Genomic DNA, 25,198 nt, shown 5'->3' with positions numbered 1-25,198 from the left:
TGTCATAGTGACGTTGTCGCGTGTTACGTTCGTGAGTGCTACAGATGATCTTAATAACATATAATAATATAGAACAATATTGTGAACATAGAAACATAATCAAATATAATCATATTTAGTAATATCATATATGAAAATTGAAATTATTGTCGAATACATAGAAATCGATGACGATTTAAATAACAATCACATTTATTTAAAATAATTTAAGTATACCAAAAACAAGACCAACATGGGGTGTGAAAGTATTAGAATTATCAGTAGTGTAGGTGAGTGGATGTGTGAAAGGTATGCTGAAGCTATTGTATGGTATGAAACCAAAAACACAGCCAACACCTAAACAGAAACCAAACAGTAGGGAGAGAGCTCCCCCTCAAACTGGAGACAGGCATCTTAATCTCTCTGGGAGCCCTGGACACAGCTGCTCTCAATTGCACCAATGACCCTCTGCTCCGCCCTTCAGGCACCTGTGAACAATACCACAACGAGCAGCACGGGCAGCAGAGTAGAGGGTCGTCACAGTATGTATTAATGATTATTGAATATTCAGTACATGCATATATTTTATTTATTTATTTTTTAAAGTGGTCTTATCATAATATAATTTGTATTTCTTAGAATTGTGTGAAATTAAACTAGTTATAAAACATCTTTATCAAAATATGTACATCAGAAGAGCAGCAGAAGATAAGTTGAAAGAGGGTAATAGGTTGTTTGATGATGGAATCTGTCCCTAGGAAGCGTGTAAATAAGGTTCGTTCATGAGAAGTACAAGATGAAATCTGATAAGCTGTCCTTTACAGACGAAAGCTCTCACAGAATCTCTCTCTCTCTCTCTCTCTCTCTCTCTCTCTCTCTCTCTCTCTTTGTCTTTGGCGAGATATTACTCCTTATTTCCACAAAGCGATATGTTATCTTTAATTAGCTTTCTGTGTTATCAGCTCTCATTTTTTGAATGTGTAATTGTGTATTGCTGTGTGCTGCGGAATTACTGAGGGAGAGGAAACAGAACTGCCTCTGAGGGAGGGGAGAGAGAGCAAAAGGGAGGGATAGAAAGATTTCTGCTGTCATGTATAGAACCACTGAACCATCTGCGCTAGAACTTGGATTACCAAAATTGGGCCCTTTCAGTGAATTTTAAAATGTCGGAGATTAGAATCTTAGATGCAGGTCATGTCCCCAACCTTTTTTTTCTCTTTTGCAAAGACAAAAGTTAAACCCTGAAATATGTGCCCTCTGTCACCCTCTGCTGATGCTGATGCTTACTAAATCAGTATTCCAAAGCTAAATGACACCCTGTTGAAAATTGCTGTACATCATATTATCCCAATTTGTAAATGAACTAACTAAATGTGCACACACACACACACACACAAAACAAAGCTTCAATTAATTGTCTGACCCTGTACAATGGCCATCACATGTGAGAATCTCTCCACCTATAGAAATGTAAAGAAACGCCAGATTCTGACAAACTACAGACTCAGTGACAACACCTTAGGGAAATTTGCTGATACAAATTTTCATGGTTTCCCAAGAAGAATTATGTAATGAATGGTTGAGGCAGAGATGCACTTCTTTCTACATTGTGAAATGTATTGAAAAGAAGAAAAGCCTGCTCTATTCTCTTATCAGAAACACCTTCTGAAAAACAATGAAAAGGTAGTCCTTTGCAATACTCTACATTGCTGCCTGTCAAAGCCTGAAGCATTAACATAGGGAGGAACAGAAAGATAGACAGATAGCAGGGAAAAAATGAGAAAGAAATCAAGTTCCTCTCTTTGAGCACATCCAGATTTACTGAAATCTAAGGCACTTTTTTGACAGTCTTTGTCAGAATCCCTTTCCTGTGTCCTGTATCTTCTTTTTTTGTCTCCAGATTTAGAATACTCAATTGTATTTGTGGGTCTGTTTTATCACGTAGCGTAACGTCCTCCATCTTGAAGGTACACGCCAGCATGTGCATCCTCTAAATGCTCAAAGCCAGATGATGGTTTTCCTCATTGTATAGTCTGCTGTAGGCGCTTGTGTTAGGTTTAAGAATGTAGTGTTTCTCACTTTCTTTTCTTTGGTTGTAGGTTCTTTGTCTAAAAAAAATGGTTAAACAATGTTTAGGTTGTCCTCTATTACCTCAGAAGTTTTTTTACTTCGCTTGCATGGGTGTATGGCTTGCTTGTGTATGTGTGTGTGTGTGTGCGTGTGTGTGTGTGTGTCTGTCTGTCTGTCTGTCTGTCTGTTTGTCTGTCTGTCTGTCTGTCTGTGTGTCTATGTGCTGGCATGCATGTGTGTTTTATAGACATGATACTGCAGCTCAGCACAAATTTCATCCTTTGTTTTGTTAAGGTATTTTTGGGAACAACAGCTGCTGGTAGCAAGAATAGAGCATGGGGATTTTGATAGTAGTAATGAAACGGATTCAGTTTGCATATGAAGGAGGGTGCACCAGCTTGTCCTCTGTTGAAATGGTCTTATTATTATCGAACAGCAGATGCATTAACTAACGTTTGCCACATGGGGGCACCCAAGTCATAGTCTGTTGGATGGAAAGTCAGTTCACTCAAAATTGAGAAGATAGTGCCTAATGTTACCTGAATTAGTTTGAGACTTGAATCAGATTTTTGTTGCCATCGATTTAGTTAATTGTGCCATTGTTGTGTAGTTTCTGTGAAATACAAAGAGATGGGTTTTGTAAGAAATTTAATGGACACATCAGAGGACACCAGTTTAATTCCTTTAGTTTCATAGATCTTCAATTAAATTTAATTAATTTCAATCCAATGCCCAGCTCTTAGCATTTCCACCTGATTGGCCGCTGTTTGATCCTTTCAAAAGTCTTTTTGCAACTTCTTTGAGGTTACGAATAGGATCTGTCCTTAGTATTCATGTCATTTTCTGTTTTGTTTTTGAGATGAGAGAATTTGAACAGACACATCGCGACCTTTGACCCCGGGAGTACCCGCGTCTGTAGAGGGGCTCGCTGCTTTCCGCCGAGTCAGCTTTATCTCCGTCCCCCTGTGTCAATCCCTCTGAACACGTCAGTGAAAAGCTTCAGTCAAAGGGCTGCTGAGTGGCTCATTAACTGTGAACCCGCCCCCGGCCGGCTGACCTCTGTCTGCGGCTGTCGGCCTGACCCACGGCACCACGCGGCTCGGTCCCATTCGTTCGCGGTGACCGGGGAACCGCTGTTTTTTTTTTTTTTTCTCGCGCTAAAATCTGCTTGGTCTCACAGACCTCCATTTATATTCTGAGGCACCGGTAACAGGCAGTACAGCGTATCTAATTTTGCCCACTGGGTTTTCCAATTTACGGGACGCTGAAATTACGTTTGAAATTACGAGACACGAGAGAACATCATTTGGAGCGAAGCTGTTAGATCTTTTGCTTTTTGGCTGTTGAAATCGTGACTTAACCTTGCAGCGTGACTTCAAGGCCCAAAAAGGCTGGAGCCATTTGACAGCAGCCAGAGACATTTTTTTTTTTTAGGTGGAACTTTTTTCTATGAGGCAGAATTTACAATTTACAATGACTGCTACCTACCTGTAAGTTTTAGTTTTCTTTTTTTTTGTTTAATTCACTATTAAAAGTGAATTTTTATTTATTTATTTTTTTAAACTAATCAACCTGCCTACTCTGACCTACTGCAGAGTGAAATCCAGTTGTACATCCCAATGATTCCATAGCAACGCTCTTATAAATGCAGCACAGACGGAACTAGTCTCCCTCCACCCCCACCCTCTCCGTTTTTGTTTTTTCCTCTGGCTGCAGGTGCCAAACAGGTGTGTTGTGTGTGAGATGCGCCCACGCACGACACTCACACCTGGCTGGCACGCTCGCGGTGGCTGCTGTTTCGCAGGTGCCTGGAAAGTGCCAAACCGGGCCAGGAGGGGCCAAAGGGGAGGAGAGCTCTGAGGCTCTGAACGCTTATTTTTTAATCTTCTTTCTTTCTGTCTTTCTTTCTTTCTTTCTTTCTTTCTTCCTTTTGAAAAGTGGTCCTGGTTCTCGGCGGTAATTACAGGGCTGTGATTGGTTGAGGTGAGGACGCTGTCCACAGCACAGCCTGGGGCACGAGGACAAAGAGGAGAGGAGGAACACAATCTACAGGGCTGTGCTCAGAGAGAGAGAGAGAGAGAGAGAGAGAGATAGAGAGAGAGAGAGTGAGAGAGAGAGAGAGGAGGGGGAAGAGAGGAGGCAGCCCAGCTTTGCCTTCGTCTCAGTTCCCTTTGCTCAACGGAGCGTGCGACAAAGAGGAGGGAGAGAGAGAAAGAGTAGGAGAAGTAGAGAGAGGGATAAAGAGAGAGGAGGATCTCTCATCCTATTCTGTGTATTTTTTCCCCCCCTCAGATAAGCTCTTATTTCTTTTTCTCTCCCTCTCCCCCCGAGGCTGTCTCTCTGGCTCCGGTGATTCACAGCTTGCGTACTGCCAATCCGCATAGCTCCTTCTCTCTCTCTCTTCCTTTGGTGTCACCGGCTTCCTCCACCCCCCACCCCCCCCCCCCCCTCTCCATCTCCGCGCCGATCCCAGTCACCAGCTTTTCGGCTGGGACAGGGGGGCCTGCGGACGGATCGCGGGACGGAATCGGCTCTAACGCGCCTCTCAGGGGGTACCAGCCCGGCAGGACGATAACAACGCATTTCTGGTGGATCCCCCCAGACGTCTTTTAAAACGTGGAGGAGACCAGAGACTTTGGGAGATCTCACTGCCTCCTTGCTTCTCTTTTTTCAGCTTTTAAAAAAAAATTTTATCCCTGTACTTCCTACCCATCGGAGTAGTCTTTTTTTGGGATATTTCCTTTTGAGTGTGTGCGCTAAATCTTCGGGGCAACCGGTTTTCCATCGTGGAGATTTTAGAGAGAGGGAGGGTGTGAGATTTTAGAGAGAGAAGAGAGTGGACGGAGGACTAAGGACTGTCCGCCTTGCGTGCGTCCTGATTTTTGTGATTGTGCGCATGTTTGGTCTTTCTTTTTCTTTTTCATTTTTGCAGTTCTTTCTCTCACGCCGTCTCGGGTCTGTGATGTAGCGGTGGATATCCTGACTCGGAGTGCTTACTTCCCTCCTCTGCAGCTGCGGTTCTTTCATCTCCTACCCTGTGGATTGTGTGCACTTTTTTCTTATTAGCGGAGCACGTGCGCTTTCATTTAGCAATTTCAATTCGCCTTTCATTTCCGTGCCTTTGCGCGACCAGGAAGTAAGGGAGGGGGAGGGGTGATGGGGGGGTGGTAAGGGGGGGAGGGAGGCGGAACATGGGCTGCTGGTCGCTGTGAGGTTTCGGTTCGGATCGATATCTCGCCTGGTTTGCTCGGAGGGGGGGGGCGATGGCCGGTGAAAGAGCGCGGCTCAGCCCGGGCTTCGGCCCCGCCGGGCTGGCCCCGCCCGCGCGTCTGGCCCTCTGGGCCCTCCCTCTGACCCTGGGGGCCGCGTTCGGGATCGCCCTGGGGGTGTCCGGGCTCGGGGAACAGCGCGGACGCCCCGCCTACGACAGCAAGCTTCACCACGCCGTGCCCGTCGCTGTCCACAGGTTACCTGTGTCCCTCAGGGCAGGACACGGTGGGTACCAGAGCTGTCCTGTACCTCTCTACCACCTTTCTCGCTTTACGTGTCTCCACGTACCTGTCTCAGTTTTGTTTTATCTGTTCATTCTTCTTCCCACTTACTGTGCCCTTCTCGCCCTTGTACTGATCTGGCCTGTGCTGGATCATTGCCTGATCTTACCTGATCTCCATCTCCTCTGACCTGTTACGGTCCTCTCCTTTCCTGTGCCTGCCTGCACACTCAGGGGATCTTCCAAAGGGATCTTGTGAGATGCGAAAATAGAAACAGCTATGCAAACTCTGTGAATGTGGTAAAATGTTAGTTATTTTTTCACTGACTACTTTGCTGTTCCAGCGTTACCTAAAGTCATGTATAGTGTATTATGTGAGTTTTAGAAGTTGTGTATCTGTGATTATGTGTTTGTGTGTGTGTGTGTGTGTGTGTGTTTGAGAGGGAGAGAAAGAGAGAAAGCGATGGAGCTTTTCTGTGAGACGGTAGTGGAAGAGTGCGGTGGCATTTTTCTGTCCATGTCATATCCAGGTGGATTATGGGTATTTTGTGGGTTGATTCTCGGTGTGCTGCAGTACTGAAAGCAGGTTTAATGTCCTACTGAGATGACAGTTCCGGCCAAAATATCGCACCAAAGCTGAAATCTTGGCTTTTATGTTTCACTGTTAGGGCCCAGTTATGACAAAACTGCTTCAGTCCACTCAAAAGTTATCTTGTAGACAGTGTTCTGTACCAGGGGTGTCCAATCTTATCTGAAAAAGGTTGATGTGGGTGCAGTTATTTATTTATATTTTTATTTTTATATGCCTAGCACTACAACACCTTATTTAACTAAGTGACTAGTCCTGATCGTCCAGACCTTGATAGGTATTATGGTATTATCAGGTGCTTTAGTGCTGCCCTAAAACGAAAACTTTCTCCCACATTGGCCATTTTTTGGATAAGACTGTATACCCCTGTGCAATATAAAGCTAAAAGATTATGTTGCTGGAAAAGTGAAATATGAATTGCAGTGCCTGACTTCCAAAATTCGTCTGTGGATTATGAATTGCAGAATATGCATAGTCTGATATTGATGGGAGAATATGAATGTTGGAAATTAAATTGGGAATTACAAATCACATGAGTAGCGGAGCGTAATTTGGCGAGTGTGAATAACAGAATGTGATGAATTGGTACTGATCATTCTGTTATTCATACTCCCTAAATTACGCTTATTAATTGGGGAGTACGAACCCGAATGGTGGAATATCTGCAGGCACGAATAATCAGAGAGTACGAGTCGTGACAGAGCAAGGATGCTTACGGAAGAAGGGAAGTGATCTGATCTCAAATGCTCCGTTTTCTTGATCAAAGAACGCCCGCGCCGCGTCGCCGTATGCGTAAATCCTTCCGTGCCAAAAACGCAGATGTTTAAAATCTTCCTTTATCGCCTTGCACGTTGGGCACCAGCCTCTCAGTGGGTAACACCATGCTGTTACCGTTCGCTGATTTATGGAGGCAGGATGCAATAATGAGTGTAAGCTCATTAAAAGAGTTGGGATGCTTGTTTTCTTAGGAGTTTGCCATTTGGGTTCGAGGCGGGGATAAATCACTCATCGCTGCGTGAGAACAATAAACTTTCCATTAGCATATGCCCTGGAAATCTGAAAGCATCAGTACTTTAGGCAGATCGTTTCTTTGGGGCACTGAAACTCCTTTGCTCATGGCTATGAAACTAGTGTTTAGGGCACTGAAACCTCTACCCAAGCCCTACTCTCAAGGTTGGGAGAGGGCATGGCCTAGCTGTTTGCTAGAATATACAAATCTGATTCATCCTAAATGGATGCTATCTGCACGAAGCTGAATAGCCCCCTATGAACTGAAAACAGGCTCAAGCACTAAATAAAAATTCAGCTGAGAAAGAAGAGTAACCCTCTGAAAGGGCCTCTCGAAAGCTTGCGTGTTTAAATCACGACCGAAGCTGTATTCTACATTGACTGTGAGCTCCAGTGCTCCTGTGATGCTCTGGCAACCTTTTTATCCCCCCCCCCCCCTCCCCCCCCTGTTTTCCGCCTCTCTGTGCATTTATAATAGCGCGCTTGTGGTCCCCATCCCGGCTTCTCGTGCAGGTCCAGAGGGCAAGGCAATTTGTGTCACTGTAACAGATTGCCTCCCCTCTCTTTTCCCTCTATCTCCCTCCCGCCCGCGCTGTAGCGGCGGGCGTTGCGTAAGGCGAGGAAGTTAATGAACGTAATACGTCTGCGTTTCCACCAGACGTCGGTTCTCGCGGTGTCTTCCGCGGACGGCCCCCGCAGGGCCGAGGCACGGCTGAGGAGCGAGGCTGGCCGACAAGCGCAGGGGGCCCGCGTGTCAGCGGGTCGTGGATTAACTTCCTGCGAATCTCAGGGGAAGTGGCTGCACGTCGCTTCCTGTCTCCACTGTCTTCCGTCAGGTGCTCTCCACTAGGTTTGCAAGCTGAGATGTGCATGACACACGGTGTTAGGGAGGTGTGTTTTAACAGCAGCAAACCTGGAAGTGCTTAGTTTTCAGTCACCTGCTAAATAAGCGTCCCGGCATGTGTAGAGGTGCAGTAATTAGTGAGGTGGTTGGTGTAAGACGTGAATTAGAAGGGGACAGAGAAACTCACATTTGCATACACTGGCGAAGAACTAGGTTTTAGTGCGTTAGTGAATCTGAGAACACACTAATTCTTGCACACGTGCACGTTCACCTGCATGAAAATACAGGTAAGGAAATATGCGTGGCAGTTCGTGTGAAGTTCATCTCCAACATTCTGGAAAAAAGAAAAGCAGCCAACATCAGTGGCAACAACAAGAGTTAAATGAAACTACAGAAGCTACATTAAACCACACCCAAAAAGAGGGCTTGCAAGGTCTAAGGTTGAGAGACATTGAGAAAGAGACAGAGACAGAGAGAGACAGAGAGAACGGACATAAATGGATGGCAAGACAGCAAAAAGGTCCATCCATCAGATACACTTTGAATTTTAACCTGCTTTGTTTACCGACAATGCATTATCTATGTATTTAACTACAACAGGGAGGGATAGATTAAAATTTTAGTGTAGTTGCACACACACTCACGCACAGGCATGCATGCACGCCTGCACACACACAAACACACTCACACTGTTCAAGGCTGTTTTTCGGTGTCTATGAGTGTGTGTCTGTGTCATTCCTCAGAAAGAGTACATGCTTTGTAGAAAATAACAGCATAACATGACATACAGTATGATGAAATGCCTTTGTCAAATGACCCATACTGTAAGTCACTTGACTTGTCGGTTAGCCCTGAACACTCCCTAACAATTTCCTATGAATGGTTCTGTAAACATGATGGCACTGAAGATGTTATGCAGGTTTCCGGAAAGCTTTAGGGATGCACTCTGCATGTGGAGTGTGAGCCCTGTGTGGGTGTGCTGCCGATGGGCTTTTGAATGTGATGCAAAGAGACATTCATTTTCCGGTCAGTGCTGGAAAGCCCGGTCAGTTTGCAGGTCATCTCTGATTTCAAGAGAGGATGGAGGGTGACGAGCTGTGTATGAACTTCAGAATTCTGTACTAATGTGTGTGTGTGTGCGTTTGTGTGTGCGTGTGTGTGTGTGTGCTCTTGTGTGTGCCTGTGTGTGTGTGTGCATGTGTGTGCATGCATGCGTGTGTGGTTTTGGTATCCTACTACACCTGTGAGCTGTTGGGTGCTCTTAAATGGTATCATGGTCGAATGGTAGAAGACACATCTGGGTATTGGTGGTGTAATGCAGTCATCACATGTAAATTGCTTCTGCTTCAGTCTATTGCAGTTTTTTAGGATGTTACTGTGCCAACCCCCCATTGCACAGACAACTGCAAAATATCACAGAGCTGTAGACAAGCATTACCATCGACTAATGCTTGACTAATGCTTTCTCTATTCTGCCAGAGAAAGGTAGAATAGCTCCACAAATCGCTTTAAAACAGCACTGCAGTGGAAGAAGTACACGTATAAGAATCTGAAACAGATTAAGACATCCACATTTACAGATTAGTTGTATATGTACATAAAGGCAAGGACTAGCCATGATTGGCCAGGACTGAGAGAGCTGGAAAAGTTGATGTCATTACTGGTTTCTTCCTGTGTGGAAAGAAGGAGACATTTATAAGAAGGTCAGATGTGTTTTTGCTGATGATAACATACAGTCCTTCACTACTCGTGAAGTGCAATGTGGAGAATTTCTGGAGTCTGGAGTCCTATTCTCTTGCAAAATACAGTGTGAAAAGCTGGTGATGTCGTAAGTGTTGAGTTCTCCTGACGCACCGTATAGATAGCCGGCGTTCCCGTACCTGCTATCCTCTCCTGAGACACAGTGCACACAGAGTTGGTGATGTCACCAGCGCTCTCCTGTCTCCAGATTCGGCGTGGCGCTGTTGATAAGCAGACTGTTCCCTTGAGGCACAGTCCCTACAGCTGCAGGGAAGCAGCTCGGTGCCAGCATGGCAGTGCTCTGTTCCAGACTCAAAGGATGACTACCCGGCTGTTTCCTGAGCATTGCAGTCAGACAGCTTTAGTACTCCCTCAAAACAACATCTTTATAAGCTCAGGGTGTTTTACCTCAATATTCTTGTGTTGAATTGCTGCGCACACACGTGTATATGAGCCTATGTATGCCATTTGAACCGTATGCATTAGATATCGGCCGATGAGAGTGTATAAGCACCCCCCCGAAACCCCCACCCCCCCACCCCCCCTCCACTTTCTCTGCTGCAGCCACTCAGTCTTTTCACTCCGTCTTTCTGCGTCTTTATACATCCTCCAGCTACACGGTTAACTGAATAACAGAGGAGCGCTTCGCCGGCTTGCTTACGCGGTGACTCAGATTGTAAGGGAGAGAGGCGGATTACTCCGCTAATAAAGGCCAGCACATTCACTCTGTCCTGTGGGCTTGGATTAGAGTGACGTAATCTCACGCAGTTTCACGCAAAACGCATCGCACAAAACCATACCGTCCCACACAAAACGCATCATACACTGACACACTGTCGCACATGAAATGACAATGATTATTTAAATTCATTTATTTATGTATTTATTTTCTACCAGTTCAGGTCGGCTGCTTCAAGATCATAGGGCTTCCTGTTTTCCAAATGAACCCTTAGGTTTAAGTCAAGAGAGAGTAATCCCCTTTTGACTTGAAACAACTTTATATCCTTTAAAGAATATTGTCTGATTTTAGTTATTTGAGTTTGGTAGTGTTTAATCAGTATCAAGAGGTGGATGGTGATAGTGTCTGTCATGTTTACACCCACACCCCCCCCCCCCCCCCAACACACACACACACACACATACACGTACATTCTTCAGAATACTGCTTTCTGCATGAGTTACTCCAAGTAATTACTACCCTTCTTCCAATCTCCCTCTCTTGTCAGTGCAGTAATTAGAGTTGCCGTTGTTTGTTTGTATTCATCTCTATATTTTTGCAGAGCTTCATTGTGCTGTCTGTGAGGAATCATCTCTTTCTGAGTGTTTGATAAACAAATCTAAGGACATTTGAGCTACTATGGCCTGTATCGATTACACACGCGCGCACGCACGCACGCACACACGTACGCACACACACAGATTGCTAACAATATTGAATAAATGAAGCATTATTGTGGCATGAAAAAATTCTGTTTTGCAAACGAAATGATGAGATATTAAAATGGGCTGACCGAAGTTTAAAGGTAACAGTGACCAAGGAACAAGCTATGAAAGCTATGAACAAGCCATAGCTTTTTCCCAACCAGTGTCAGTGGTGAAATGGGATAATCAAGCCCATTTTTCATCCAGCTTTCCCATAAAGGAAGCTGGGGCAGAGGTCTGTTATTGATAGCTTTTTATCCTGTTATTCTTCTCTCACATCCCTACTCTTTTGTAGATATTGTGGGGTAGATCCACTAGGGGAAAATGCCAAGCTCAGCTTCTGCTGCTTCTTAGGCAAAGGCTGCACTATCTGCTATCTGCAGAAAGTTAACAACTGATTCAATGCAACTATTGATGCAAATCAAGGGACCACACCCAAATAGTAGTGAGAACAGTTCACATGTGCAATAATATGTCAGATTCAGTTTTGGTTGTGAAACGTGACATATCGGCCATAAGGTCAACCTCCATAAAATATTTTTTTTTGTGAAGGTCACAGCAATTTTCATATTTTTTTACTGCCTTAGTTATATCTGAGTCTACCTCTCAATGCAAGGTCTTAAATGCAAAAGTTTACTTTAAATAACTTAAAAGGCTGCTTTTGCTTGCGTGTATTTTTGAAGTTTAGCAAGCTGATTCAGTGACATTGATTAGAAACAGGGCTGTCATTTTACAAGGGATCAATTTTAATTTGCAAGCAAATAATGGTGCAGGAATTATAATAACTAAAAAAGAACCATTGAGCTGCAGATGAGATTGGTTGAATGGCCAATAAATGGACCTCTTCATTTTTTTCTTGGTACAACTTATTCAATTCATGGAATTGGACCATTTTAAATCAATGATGTTTACTACAGTAGCGTGGTTATTGGAGCCAGGTTCAATATCATATTCAATGTCATCAATTAATTCAAGAATAGTTTTGAAAAATAGTCATTTTGCCACTAAAGGTTATGTAAATGACATAAAAAATTATATTGTTGCTCAGTAATGGGAAAAAGCTGTCTGATTTAGAGATGAAGAAAGTCCCAGGAAAATCCAGTCCCACTGGATTGCAGTACATCAAGCTTTTAAAGTAACCATAGAATCCAGCCATTATGATGCTCTTTTGAGAAGATATGGCTCTGAAGTAGCAGTAGAATCGAGCTATTATGATGTTGTCTTGAATAGCTCTTTGTAACATCATGTCTTACAACAGTAATTTTTAATTTGCAACAAAGCTGAGGTTTCCTTTGTCTAACATCACTCACCCACAAATCTGCTAAATTAAAAAAGTGATTAAAGTTAGAGAAGGAGCCCTACATGGACAAAGATAATGGCCAAGAAGTTGCTCTTTGGAAAGGGGAGGAGGAGAAAATATCAATGCATCAAAAAGGGTTTAGTTTGCCATTCAAAATTTTGAAGTACAGGTGGAAAACAAGAAGGAATCCAAGGCACTCTTAATGGTAAAGTTAAAAGCTTTTATTGAAACGTGGAAAGAAAAATAAAAACGTGTTGGACGCGCTGTGGCCTTGCTCGCCATTCATCAGGGCCGTAGTTTTTCATTATTTTGGCTGGAAAACTAAGCCCTTTTTGATGCATTCAAAAGTGTATCTTTATCTTGTTATCCCTGAACATCCAAGTATATCACTTTGACATTCTTAATGAACTTAACCATAACAACTTCTTACAATCAATACCGATAATAATAGTCAGCCACAGTGGGCCACACAGGGTGACAGATAAAATATTAAAAAGCAGTCCGTTTTGTAGCATGTGTTATTTAACACCCATGCTGATATCTGGTCAGTTGTAACAACTTTACTCTCAATACAAAATCTTCATTCTAGAATATTCTGGCAACAAATTAACTGAACAGTACATCCGTAACCCACACAAACATAATATGAATAAAATTTTAATCAGCAGTCCAGGCCATTCAGCCCATTTAGTCTTGTCATTTTCTCTACTATCTAGAGGGTATACATCATTATCTCAAGGCTGGTCTTGAACTCTCTGACTCCAAATTATGATATGCCATTGTATGATGGTGGGCGGAAACAGAGACCAATATACAGCTTATATATATGGCAGAATATTATAGAGGAGTCATTAAATTCTCCAACAGGGAATGAACTAGAATGAAAATCTCTTACCCACATACACAAGAACATGCAGTGTACCCCCCCGATCCAGAATCCCACTGCCCTAACTGCTTCTCTGTACCTCTCGATTTTAAACAGTTTCAATCTCAGACAATCTCAACCTTTGCCACCCTTTAGTTTGAGAATCCCACAGCTCTAACAGTCTCTGACTCTCTCAAGCTCAGTAATTTTGAAGCTGTGTCTCAAACACTGTGTCAAGCTTAGGTTGTCTGAAGTCAGAATCTCATGCACAGTAGGAAACAATCTTTTCAATGACTTGTCCTTTTTTTTGTGGAGTGAAAGTTCCACAAATGGAGAATGCCCTTTCTTTCATATGCGACTTTAGCATGCAGTCCACGGGCGCCTGATTGACCAGCTAGATAGCAATGAAATGAGGACCCCTAATCAACTGAACCCTGTGTGATGGAAAAAGCAATTATGCATGCCCTATGGAGCTACCGGCCACAGTCTACACTGGCACAGTCTGGTTTTGACCCGAAAACGTGGGGCTTTGTCCACGCACCACATTGAATGGGCCACAGAATAGGCTTATGCATTGTTTTTTTTTTTTGGTTTTTTTTGTGGTCATTTTTTGTATATGTCTATCTTTCCTCTGACTCATTTTCAGTCAAAAAAAGTCCAGTTTCCCATCCTGGTATCCCGGTTATCACCTTAAAACCACAGTCTAGTCCTTTGCTTTTAAAGCACCGGAGCTTCCCGATTACTTATCAGTGGTTTAATGATAGCTCAAATCAACCCTGAGAAAGAGGTCACAGGCTAATGTATGCTGTCTTAGGAGTAAGAGAAGGCATTTGTGAGGGTATCTGCGGTTGACCTGATGAAATGATTATATTCAGAGGAAAAACTCATGTGCATTGTGCTGCTTGAGATTCTGCTGGCCATTGTGAGTAAGGTGAGTCTTAGATTGTATTGATTTTCAGAGAGGGTTTTTTTTTTTTATCGAACGGGGGGAGAGGTGGTTTCCCCTGTACTTTGATAATGAATTGGACCTGTCCTTAAGACAGAGTGGCCGGCCGGGGAATTGTAAAGGTTGATATCGATGATGCCGTTAAACTGCCAATATGGTCAGACTTATTAAGCAAACGGTGGATGGCTGCGCCCGTATGTTTGATTTACCATGGTGATCCTCCACCGCCCCCTTGTATGACGCACTCCAGTATAGCCAGTGAGGAACGCGAAAGGAATTCAGTCAGATTCATTTGATTTATGAACTCGGCAGAGCAGCGAGAGAGAGAGGAGCAAGTGAAACAGCGGAAAGAGGAGAGAGAAGAGAGACTTTATAAAGACCTTTATTTTACATTATATTAAACCAAGCATGTAGGAGGGGAAGAGGATTATAAACCGTATACCGTAGGCCTGATTTACTAAGACGTACGCAGAGAACTAATAACACACCCAGTAATTGGTGCAAAGCAAATGCCGTGGCCATTCATGATATTGGTGTTGTGTATTCTAAAAGCTTTTTCACGCGTTAAAAGGTCTTAGCAAAACAGACCATGTGAAGGGAAAAAGCACAAATGACCAAACCAACCTAAAGACACAAAAAAATATAACTCCATTGAAAGACATGTAAAGAAAATTTTTCATGAGTAACAATTGTTTGTAGCTATGCAATCCTGACGTTCTTGCTGTTCCAGCTCTGTTTTGTCCATCTTATAAATGGTGTGAGGGAGGTAAAGTAACAGAGAGACAGAAAAGAGGTGAGCGAGGGTAATGGTGGGGTCCCTACCCTCCTAGACTTTCTTTGGCTCACTAATTTTTATTAGTCGTATCAGAGCAGCTGACCCATGCAGTTAAAATTAATTAAACTCTAATCGATGCCCACGGGGGGAAAACAGCCAAGGTTTCACAACTCTATGAACAAACTGTAAGGTTAAGGCAGGCTTATGTTAGACTGTGTCCCTCAATATATATTATCTATCTTTTATCTATCTTTCAACAGGCAGGAATGTTCCAGAAGTACTTTATGAGCTTGAGCCAATATTTATGTCAACTCTCACCTCTCACATGAATTAGTTCCACTGAATATTGAGCACTTGGAATAATTACACTGTAACTGCAGAGCAATTACACAGGTAATATAGTCACTTAATACTGTGTGGGTCCAGTTTTTATATAACTATCCTGTAATTACCCTGGGGTCTTTTTTAAACCAGTCGTTTCAGCATGCGTATTACCATTCTCTGGTGTTTCCATACTAACCTTTGATCCAGCCTAAAGGCATTGCCTTGTCACACTTGCGAGGACACCTTCTTTAGAGTCCCCCGATGTCCACTGGTGTCCAGTTGGTCAATTTGTAGAACATTTTGGCCAGTAGGGTTTAATTTTTAAAGTACCTATAAAACAAGGATGCCAAACCGTGCTCCCAAAAAAAAAAAGACTTTTGTTGTTGGCACATATCAAAATCAATTGATACACAAAATGCATGGCATAAACTGAAGAATAATATGAAGGTAAATATTGAGTATAAACTATAGACAAATAAAGGTTATGTACATTAAAACCAGTGTTTCCTCAAAAGGTGATTTGTCTGTTCATAAAGTAGAGAGGCAAAAGAGGCTAGGAGTCCAGCTCATAATAAAGATAAACCAAATTCTTTGTTTTTAATTGGTTTCTCAGGACATCAAGAACATTCTAAGACCAGTTCAATTCAGTTCCATTAACTTTATTTGTTTAAAAAAAAAAAAACATGAAGTTCATCGTCTGGTAAAAAAAAAAAAGAATAAAATAAAAGATCAATATACAAAAGCAAGTACGAAAATTCAGAACCATTAACATGTAAACAAACTCAATAACATTGAAAGGATCATAAATGTCAATATGAGGCCACTATAAAATGTGTAATATTATACTTAGGTAGGAAAGTGAGCCTGCATGGTTTTATGAGTGTACCTTTTTTTCGTATTATCTTGCCACTTGTAATGCGATGGTTGTGTGTCCGCAGATATTTACAATCAGAGAGAATGTGAGCCTCATTTTCCAAAAGTCCAAAATGAGGTGTATCCAACTCCCCTCAGAACTACTTAGGCATTTTTAAAAGACAGTTTTCATCAATTTGAGTGTTTTCCCTGATGTCCTGTTGCCTGAGTTGCAGTGAGCAGCTGCAGAGAAGGGGACTGTTCACATGGGCACTGGTCTCTGAGAGCAGGTATTGAAAGGAAGACCTGGGGAATTCTGGGATGAAAAAAGGGTCACAGCATCACAACAGTCGCTCAAGAGATGCGGGTTGCCAGAGTGAAAGATGGGGTCCCCAATGGAGAGAGAAATAAAAACAGAGATTATTCATCTCTCTCTCTCTCTCTCTTTATTTACAGAGTATATATCAGTATGTATCAATATAATTCTATCTCTGTTCCTTTTCTAAAACGGCTGCTCTTTGTTTGGTTTGAGCCATAAAATTGTCTTGGCATAGTCTACTTACCCAATGATTGGTTAAAGCACATTCACTGTGACCCCATTTTCCAATTTCACATTCACATGTCCACAGTCACAATTATAGTTAACTATCTTTTCAGCTGTTGCTTCAAACAAGCTGGTCACTTGAACAAAGCATGAACAAAACCGTTTAAAATCTCCTGCGTGACAGACATGGAAATGCCCCAGAACCCACTGAAACTGGTTGAGACCAGTTTAAAAAAGCACATGCTGAGGCTGGACCGCTGGGTTGTGCTTGGTGCGGGTCGATATTGGCATGTGTGAGGGGCTGTGGTCGTGGAAGTCAAGAAGACATACTTTTTTAAAAACCCCATGAGAGATATATTTCTTTTCCAATTGATTTTTTGATGATGACTGATAGATAAGACCTTGACACTAATGTGTAACTGGATATCATCAAACCCGTATAATGCTTTTCTCATTATGCAGACATCCTGACCCTAAAGTCTAATTTGATTGTGTTTTAACGGCATTGATTCCTGTTGTCGTGGAAAGTCGTGACTATCTGTTTTGGGCTGTAAGGCCTTATTGCAGTATGGGCAGATCTCTAGACTAAGAAGTGCAAAACATCTCTGGGGGAGAAGGCAATACACTTTTTAAAAGTGTTTCTGTGTATAGGAAAAAAAAAATCTACCTGAGTTGGGATAGTAGAAAAACAAAGGGTGTTGTAAACAGTTCAAGGGTGCTTGTAGTGTAGTTGTAGTGCAGGTGGATAAATAACAGATGTTTCGCATATCAGGGAAAAAATAAACACAACTTATTCACACATTTTACGTCACGTACACCCTGGTTCATCTAAAGGACAGTGCTTTTTCTCTTCTACTGTATCTCCTTTCACTAAGTTATACAATCAGCAAAATACTTTCACACTGTGGATGCAGGGACATGTGATATGGCCTTCTGCATGGAGTTTGTTTGTACTCACGTTTTCTCCCACGCCAAAAGACATGCATGTCAGGTTAGGCATCCTCCTCCCATTGCCCTTGACCGAGGCACTGGCTTCAGAACTGGAGTTGGGCCCTGCACTGTGGCTGCCCACTGCTCCTAAATAACTAGGATGGGTCAAATGCAGAGGACAAATTACCCCCACGGGGTTCAATGCGGTGTATCTTATCACATATCCTTTCGATTCCTGACAAGCAAAAGCAAATCCTCCCCCTGGAGCTGAACACTTCAGTTCATAATTTTGAACCGAAACAGTGTGGAGGGGCAGTGAGTTTGGACGCATGTTTGTGGCCCTCGGCGTTCAGTGAGATAGGCAGCTGTTGCTGCAGGGCGCTCAGCTGCTCATACTGCAGTTTTGTATCTCCTAGTGAACTCAATGTTGCACAGACTAAAGATTTCAGTGCAAAATCAAGTCAACCGGATTTTACACGAGTCCAGCAGGGACCAGAGGAGTGCCCTGTCCGTTGAAACAGCTTCAAATGAAACAGGCCCCAAATGCCCTAGAGATAGGCTGTTTCATGTTTGCATGGTGTCAATCTATCACTTTTTTGTTTGTATCTTTTTTGCAGTTGATGATTTTTTTATTGATTTTTCAAAGTTTTGAAAGCCTCCATTTATGAAAACATTCATGAGAACATTGTCGTATGATTATTATCTATTTATTTTTCAAGTGCCACCCTGTTCATCGGGAGCAATCTTTTATGTATTTGTATCGTCTTCACAGAGCGATAAGTTGCACTGTGTCCCTGTGGAGTGGGGAAAGCACTGTGCTACTGTGATGATGGATGGATGGTCTTCATCACTGAGGGAAAGACAGATGCTCAGCCTGGGTAATGACTCAGTTCTGACAGTGTGGGTCTGCGTTTCATCTGACGGCCCTGTGGGATCACAAACGTCAGATCGACAGACGCAACACGCAGCATACCAATCTGCTATGCGAAAGACGACCGCTGAAAGATGTACAAAAGTCTTGACACACTTTTAAAAGCGATATTTGTGTTTTTCCTTTTTATCTCACAGAAGAATGGCGCTTAAGCAGATGGCTTTGGCAGAGAAGCCTTTTGTCAATGTGTCACATGACAGGAGCACTGCTGCCAAGCCTCCCTCAGTGCGTCATGCTTGGGATGGGCCCCGTGTTCGCACTGGAACGAGCCAGATTAGGATGTGGCGCTGTCATTGTGATGTCACTTCATATATCATAATTTTTCACACTGTGTCATGATTAGGAAAGCACCGTGATTCGATCATTTAACTCTCAATCTTCTAGTTACTGTAATTAAAGCCTAGGTGTTCAAACTCGGCCCTGGGGACCCCCTATATATGCTGGTTTTTGTTCCATCCACAATTGCAACGCCAGAATTTTAACTAGATTTAATTTTTTCTTAATTAGATGCTTTTCATGTTTGGAGGGATTATTTACTCTCTTAAGCCACATTATTTCAGAAATAGCTACGCATGCTATTAAGATAAAAATGTCCCGTGTGCACATTGTGCTATATTGCAAACAATTGCATGAAGAGGGGTAACAAAAAATTTTAACTGATCAAATTCAGGACTGAGGGAGTCAGTTGGTTCCTAATTAGGTAGTTGAACACGTGTTTAAGTATTAAGTAAATCATACATTTTTTGGTCAATCATCACCATTTAGGAGTGTTGATTCACAACAGTCTTTTACTTGATCCTTTAAATAATTTTGTAACCTCTTTTTATGCAGTTGCTTGCAATATAGCACAGTGCACAGAATGTAAACATGGGATTTTTATTCATCATGGTATTCATAGCTATTTCTGACATAATGTGACATAAGGGCATTAATAATCCTTCTAAAAATGAAAAGCACCTAATTAAGAAGAAACTAACAGCTTGTTACAATTCTGAGATTGAAATTGTGGTTGGAATGAAAACCAGCATAGACAGGGGCCTCAGGACCAAGTTTGAATACCTAGGAGTTAAAGCAGAGAGAGATAAACTATTGGAAGGCAACATGAGCCATAATGGATGGCACAGGTTCTTTAGAAATTGCATTGAAATAAATTGATTTTATTGATTTTCAAAAACAAAGCATTTTCCTCTGCCTTCTCTAGTGCTGCTATCTAATTGGCTGTCATTCATCGCTGTCACTGTGCTGCCTTGTTGATTTGTGAACTGGTCATGTGGCAAATGGCAGTCAGTATTTGCTAAAGTTTTCTGAGCCAGCTCAAATGTGCAGCTACTTTGGCAGGGTTTAATTGATTTTGAGGGGTTGGGTTGCTGCCCATTTCCAACGAGTTATTCTCCACTCAGATCATGACCCTCACAGGAAGTGATGCAACACACCTGTTCTAGGAAAGGAGGAGCATCAGCTTCCCATCCTGCTGTTTGATGGGGAATCTTGAGCATGCGTCACACTTGTCTCACTGCTTTTCATCCTCTGCAGTTGCTGCCTTATCAAATGCCAGCTCTGCACTGCTTGGAAAAGTGCTGGTGTTTTAAGTAAAGTGTTCAGACAGACTAGCTTCCTTGGCCTGCCAGGCCCTTCGTGATTTTGAGCTCACCAGTTCTCTCTCTGATGTTTAATTCAGTTGATTTTTGTAAGACTAAGGTTTGGCCTATCCCTCTGACATTTTTGCACATTTCTCTGCCTCATAATGGCTTCCTTGACTTTCATTGGCACAACTCTGGTCTTATGCTGACAAATGCCAATAACAGATTACAAAGGCAATCAAAAATCTAGAATAAAGGATAGATACTGAAAGCTGCCTTTTACTTGCAATATAAGGAAGCAATTGAACACACCTGACTAATCAGAAACACCTGTGAAGCCATTTGTCCAAAACATTGTGGTGCCTTTAGATATGTGGGCTATGTATAAAAGGTTCTGTTATTTCTACATTGGGAAACCAGAAAGTGGTAACGTATCCTTTAATAAAAGCTGAGTAGCCACAATTTTACCCCATGTGCATTGTTTGATTGCAGATCTAAAATTGTGGAGTACTGAGCCAAATACAGGAAAAAACTCTTGGTCCCAAACCTTATCCAGCTTATTGTGTGTGTGTGTATATATATAAACATTTTGATGGGGTTATTTTCCTAAGAGAGGAGAAGGCCTTGAAAACTGAATAGTGCTGCTTCCTGCTAGCCACAGCGAATGGATATTCATTAATTAAAGGCTTGTGTAATAAGAGCTCCAGTTGCTTGGGGAATGGCTTTTAATTGCACGTGAGTCACATTGAGAAATGGGGGCGCTCTGTGTTACAGCTAAATGGAAGGGGGGGGGGGGGAGTTGAATTTATAATGGAGGCAGATTTAGCTGTTTGACCACTTTCAATATAAACAGGTCCCGCTCTGTAAAAGGGCCCAAAAGAAAAGAAAATATGTATGCATCCATCTCATTTTGCCAGGGAGCATTTTATGCAAGTACTGGCACAGATCCTTATTTGTAATATTGCGTTCATGAATAGAGCCTAACATATGTACAAATGTATGAATATGAAGATGGGAAGAAGGAAAATATAAAATCACTGCAGTATTGAACTTCCCAACTAATGGAATCATTAGTGGACCAGCTTTTTACCGTGGACATTGTGTCAGGCTCAAATTCAAATTCATGTGAGCCAATAGTAATGATCAAATGAATTCTGGCTAGAGTCTAACAGGCATTTCAGCACACAAAAACATAATCCATTGAACAAAAGCGTTTACTAGTTATAAAGTCCAAAACTTCCACGACCACTCACTGTTTACAGTTAGGCAAGTGACATACATGGGGAAGATAGTGTTCTGGGGACACCATATTCAGCATTTTAGCTGTCAGTATGAAGTGTGAAGGAGCCCCAGCCCCTAAGACCAACTTTGACTTGTGCTCCATTTTATCTCTATTATAGAAAGAACACGGTGCAGATATCTGTGTGTGTGTGTGTGTGTGTGTGAATAAATCCCTTCCCTCAGTCTGTGCATACTGCACAGAACAGTATTAGCTTTCTCTTGTTTAGCAGTGCAGTATTTACATAGGTAAGTTGAGGTTGTCAGCCTATCGTTTCTGCTGTAAGTGAAGCGTGAGCAGTTGCAGTTTCAGCAGTTAGCAGGTCGGTTAGGCGACGGTAACTCTGACTGCTCCTGGCAGCGTAATGGTGTGGAAACTCCCTTTCTCCCTGTTTTAACTGCATTTCCGCTGGAGATCGAGGATGCATTTAAGATGCTAATGGTCTCATGCTGAGATCTTGCTTCATTTAATTGCTGTGGAAATAGACTTCAGCATTAAGAGAAAAAAAGAGAAAAACATTTGACCCTGTTTAAAATGGCTGTTAGTTATTCAGACCCTCTGAGAGCAATTAGGGGGGTCAAAGGGAAAACGCATTTTGGCACTCTCTGGCTGGCGGCCTGCCACTCGGGCCTTGGAACGCGCCTCTAACGAGTCGGCTGAGCGTTGTGTTGACATTTCCGTGGTTTCGGATCATTTGCCTTGAAACGCATGGGAAGAGAAGGAGGAATAAATGCTACCGACAGTGTATGTTAATGAGCTTGAGCCGCTCTATTCTTTCGCTTCTTTTCTGTCTGTCTCTTCATCCTTCCAATGTATTTGTGTGCCACCCCTCCCTCCATTCATCCAACCCAACTGTCTCTACTTGTGTTGTGAGAGATGGAGTGAGAGAGGAGGAGGGCACTGCAAGCAGACTTATCCCAACTACAGTAAATCGCTAGTAATCCAACTACAGGGCATTACTAGCAGACATCTCCCAACTACAGTAAATCGCTAGTAATTCAACTACAGGGCATTACTGGCAGACATCTCCCAACTACAGTAAATCGCAAATATTCCTACTACAGAGCATTTCTAGCAGACATCTCCCAACTACAATAAATCACTAGTAATACAATTACAGAACATTACTAGCAGACATCTCCCAACTACAGTAGATCGCTAAGAATCCAACGACAGAGCACTAGTTTCAAGCATCTGCTAATGACAGTACATCGCTAGTAACTAAACAAAAGAGAACTACTAGCAAACATCTCTCAACTACAGTTATCACTATCAACCTAAATGCAGAGCTAGCAAACATCTCCCAGTAACCATAAATCAACAGGCACCCAATTATCAGACGCCAATCACGAAAATACAGCATTCCAAACGAGCGGTGTATTTTCACTTGTGTGCCCGGCTTTAAGATTATTGATAGATTTGAGGGAGTTCATTGAGAAGCTCATGTGATCCGACCCTCCGTGGAGATGAATGAGCCGTGTCTGAGGAGTTATGGCTGCGCGTTTGCGATCGGGGGATTTACTAGCTGGGTCTGGAGAGCTGTCATCAAGCAGTAAAGAACATGAGAGCGCTTGAGTTTGCGCCGCTAAATCACCCCAACTCCTGCATCACACCCAAGCCATTATACCTCATCCCCGCCAGCTCATCACACCCACAGAACAGCCCTGTCACCTGCAGCTTAAATATAGAGTGTGTGTGCACACGCTTGTGTATGCATGTTGTGTGTGTGAGTGTGAATGTTTGCAGGCGTACACAAAGTTTAGAGCGGCGACATTCTAATGGGACTCATTTTCTTTGTTCGGTTTCTTCTCTGACAATAATGGTGGGCAGCCTTGCTGTCAGAATTGGTACAGGGTGCCTGCAAGAGGGAGCATAGGGGTCTGTAGAGAGAATGTTGGTGTGTTTGTGTATCTTTAGGGTGGGGGGGGGTGTATTGAGAGTGCATGGGCAGCCATCGGGGTGCTGTCCTGTTGGGTACAGGGGTGACAGCCACAGGGAGCTTCGGGAAGCGGTGACACTGTATAACGGAGCTTCACCATGACGACTGAACAGGAAGTGAACACTAGGTGGCCTGGAGTGACTCAGGTTAGCGAGAAAAGACAGATAAGGAGGAAGAAGGGAGAGGAGGAGAGAGCACAATAAGGTCGAAATAGAGAGAGAGAAATAGAGAGAGAGAGAGAGAGAGAGAGAGAAGGAAAGGAAGGGGAAGAGAGGGCAAGAGAGAAAAAGGAGAGCAGAAATGCAGAAACAAGCTAAAAATGTTATCTATCCTCTGAGAAGGAAACAAAGACACGCAAATCAGCACTTTTAAGGAAATGCGTTTGCGGCGAGCTGTGGGAGACAGCGGCCTCTGCATCTGAGAGCTGGAGACAAGGCACAGCTGCCCTGCGCAGAGCAGCTCCTCCCTAAATATTCATAACTGCGGAGAGGAGGAGCGCCAAATGGTCGTATTGGAGCATGAATGATCTATAAGTGTATGTCGACTGCATATAAACTGTGTGAACTGGGCTGACAAAGCGCATTCTGTCTTTCTGTAAAAGTGAGTCATCAACTACAGTGTAGCATGGTCCTAAAATAAGGTAGTTATTATTATTATTATTATTATTTGTTTTATTTTTTATTGCCGCAGTAGTAGTAAGTAAACGCTCTAGTGCTAATGTAGTTTCTGATGGTGGTATTATCTTTATTGTTTTCTTTTTTGTGAACAATTGTTTTATTGCATAATAAAAGTATGCATACAATACTTAAACTCGAATAACAATTCCCCCCATCCATCAGAAGGAAAGAAGAAAAAAATGAAAAAACCCACCCTTCAAATCCCATGGTTACTAGTAAACTGAAAGAATGGACATCTTTATTCTTTTCTTGAACAAAACCCAATATTTGAACTTACACGAAAGAGGGTCACACACAAAATCTGCTGCTTTTTCACTTCACAAAAAACAAATGTCTTCCATTTGGAATGGCTATGCTTCCTGGATTTTAAAAAGATGAAATTACTCACGTTAAACCACTACTTTTCTTTGCATCATTTTTTTAGCACACATCCCTGAGGCAGCATTGAAAATAATTGAAATCCCCTGGACCTTTCCAGTCAGAAGGCTGTAATTGTGTCTATCCTGCCATCAGAATTTCTCAAATGCAGTTCTGAGCATTGAAATCTTAATATTGACATTCATTTTAAGTAGATTTCCAATCTCTAGTGCATTGTTTCGCTCCTCGTGAATACTAGTGAATATGTCATTTTCCAGTTTCAACAAAGCCACAGCAGTGTATGCATTGTTTAGACCACAGGAGTGAAGAGTGAAGGTGTAAATAATGTTTTGCTCACAGAAAAAAGGCCCTTGTTCCGTGCTGTGTTGTGTTCAGAGAATGAAGACTCTTATGTCCCAATACCCAAAAAATGTATCCTCCCTTACCACCTCGTTTCCTCTGTGCCAATGTCATATGTCCAAATACTGGAGGAGATGAGCGAATTGGTTTTAAACTGGGCTCCTAACCTCCTCCTGGCGAAGGCTACATCAATGTATGCTACCGTGGAAGTGTTTTCACATTTCTAGGCCACATCTTCACACTCACGCCCACAGAGATTGAAAGACGTTCCCACAGAATCTGACACTAAATCCAAAATTTAGAAAGTGGAGATGGGAGAGAACTTGAAGTACCCCGATTATGAAAGATATTTTGCCAAATTTGTGTGAGGCTTAGTAAGTTATTATCACACGGAACA

At 42.6% G+C, this 25,198-nt stretch overlaps 1 protein-coding gene across 20 annotated transcripts in view; it reads left to right on the top strand.

The window, feature by feature from the left end:
- nrxn1a (neurexin 1a) overlaps nucleotides 1-25,198 on the top strand; it is a 252,478-nt gene that overhangs the window by 163,353 nt on the left and 63,927 nt on the right. For 2 of the 20 annotated variants that reach the window (XM_064321129.1, XM_064321128.1), the window contains exon 1: nucleotides 5,259-5,544. The exons of 16 other annotated variants lie outside the window; for them this stretch is intronic. In XM_064321129.1, the coding sequence (XP_064177199.1) occupies nucleotides 5,313-5,544 (232 nt within the window). In that variant the 5' untranslated portion in view covers nucleotides 5,259-5,312. Of the gene's footprint in view, nucleotides 1-5,258; nucleotides 5,545-25,198 lie in introns of those variants that run through there. 2 more of the 20 variants (XM_064321127.1, XM_064321126.1) reach the window with 1 other exon arrangement.

Source organism: Anguilla rostrata, chromosome 2 (assembly GCF_018555375.3).
Source record: "Anguilla rostrata isolate EN2019 chromosome 2, ASM1855537v3, whole genome shotgun sequence".
Lineage (NCBI taxonomy): Eukaryota > Metazoa > Chordata > Actinopteri > Anguilliformes > Anguillidae > Anguilla > Anguilla rostrata.
Note: the sequence above shows the minus strand (reverse complement) of the source record. Positions and strands in the feature narration are given on the sequence as shown.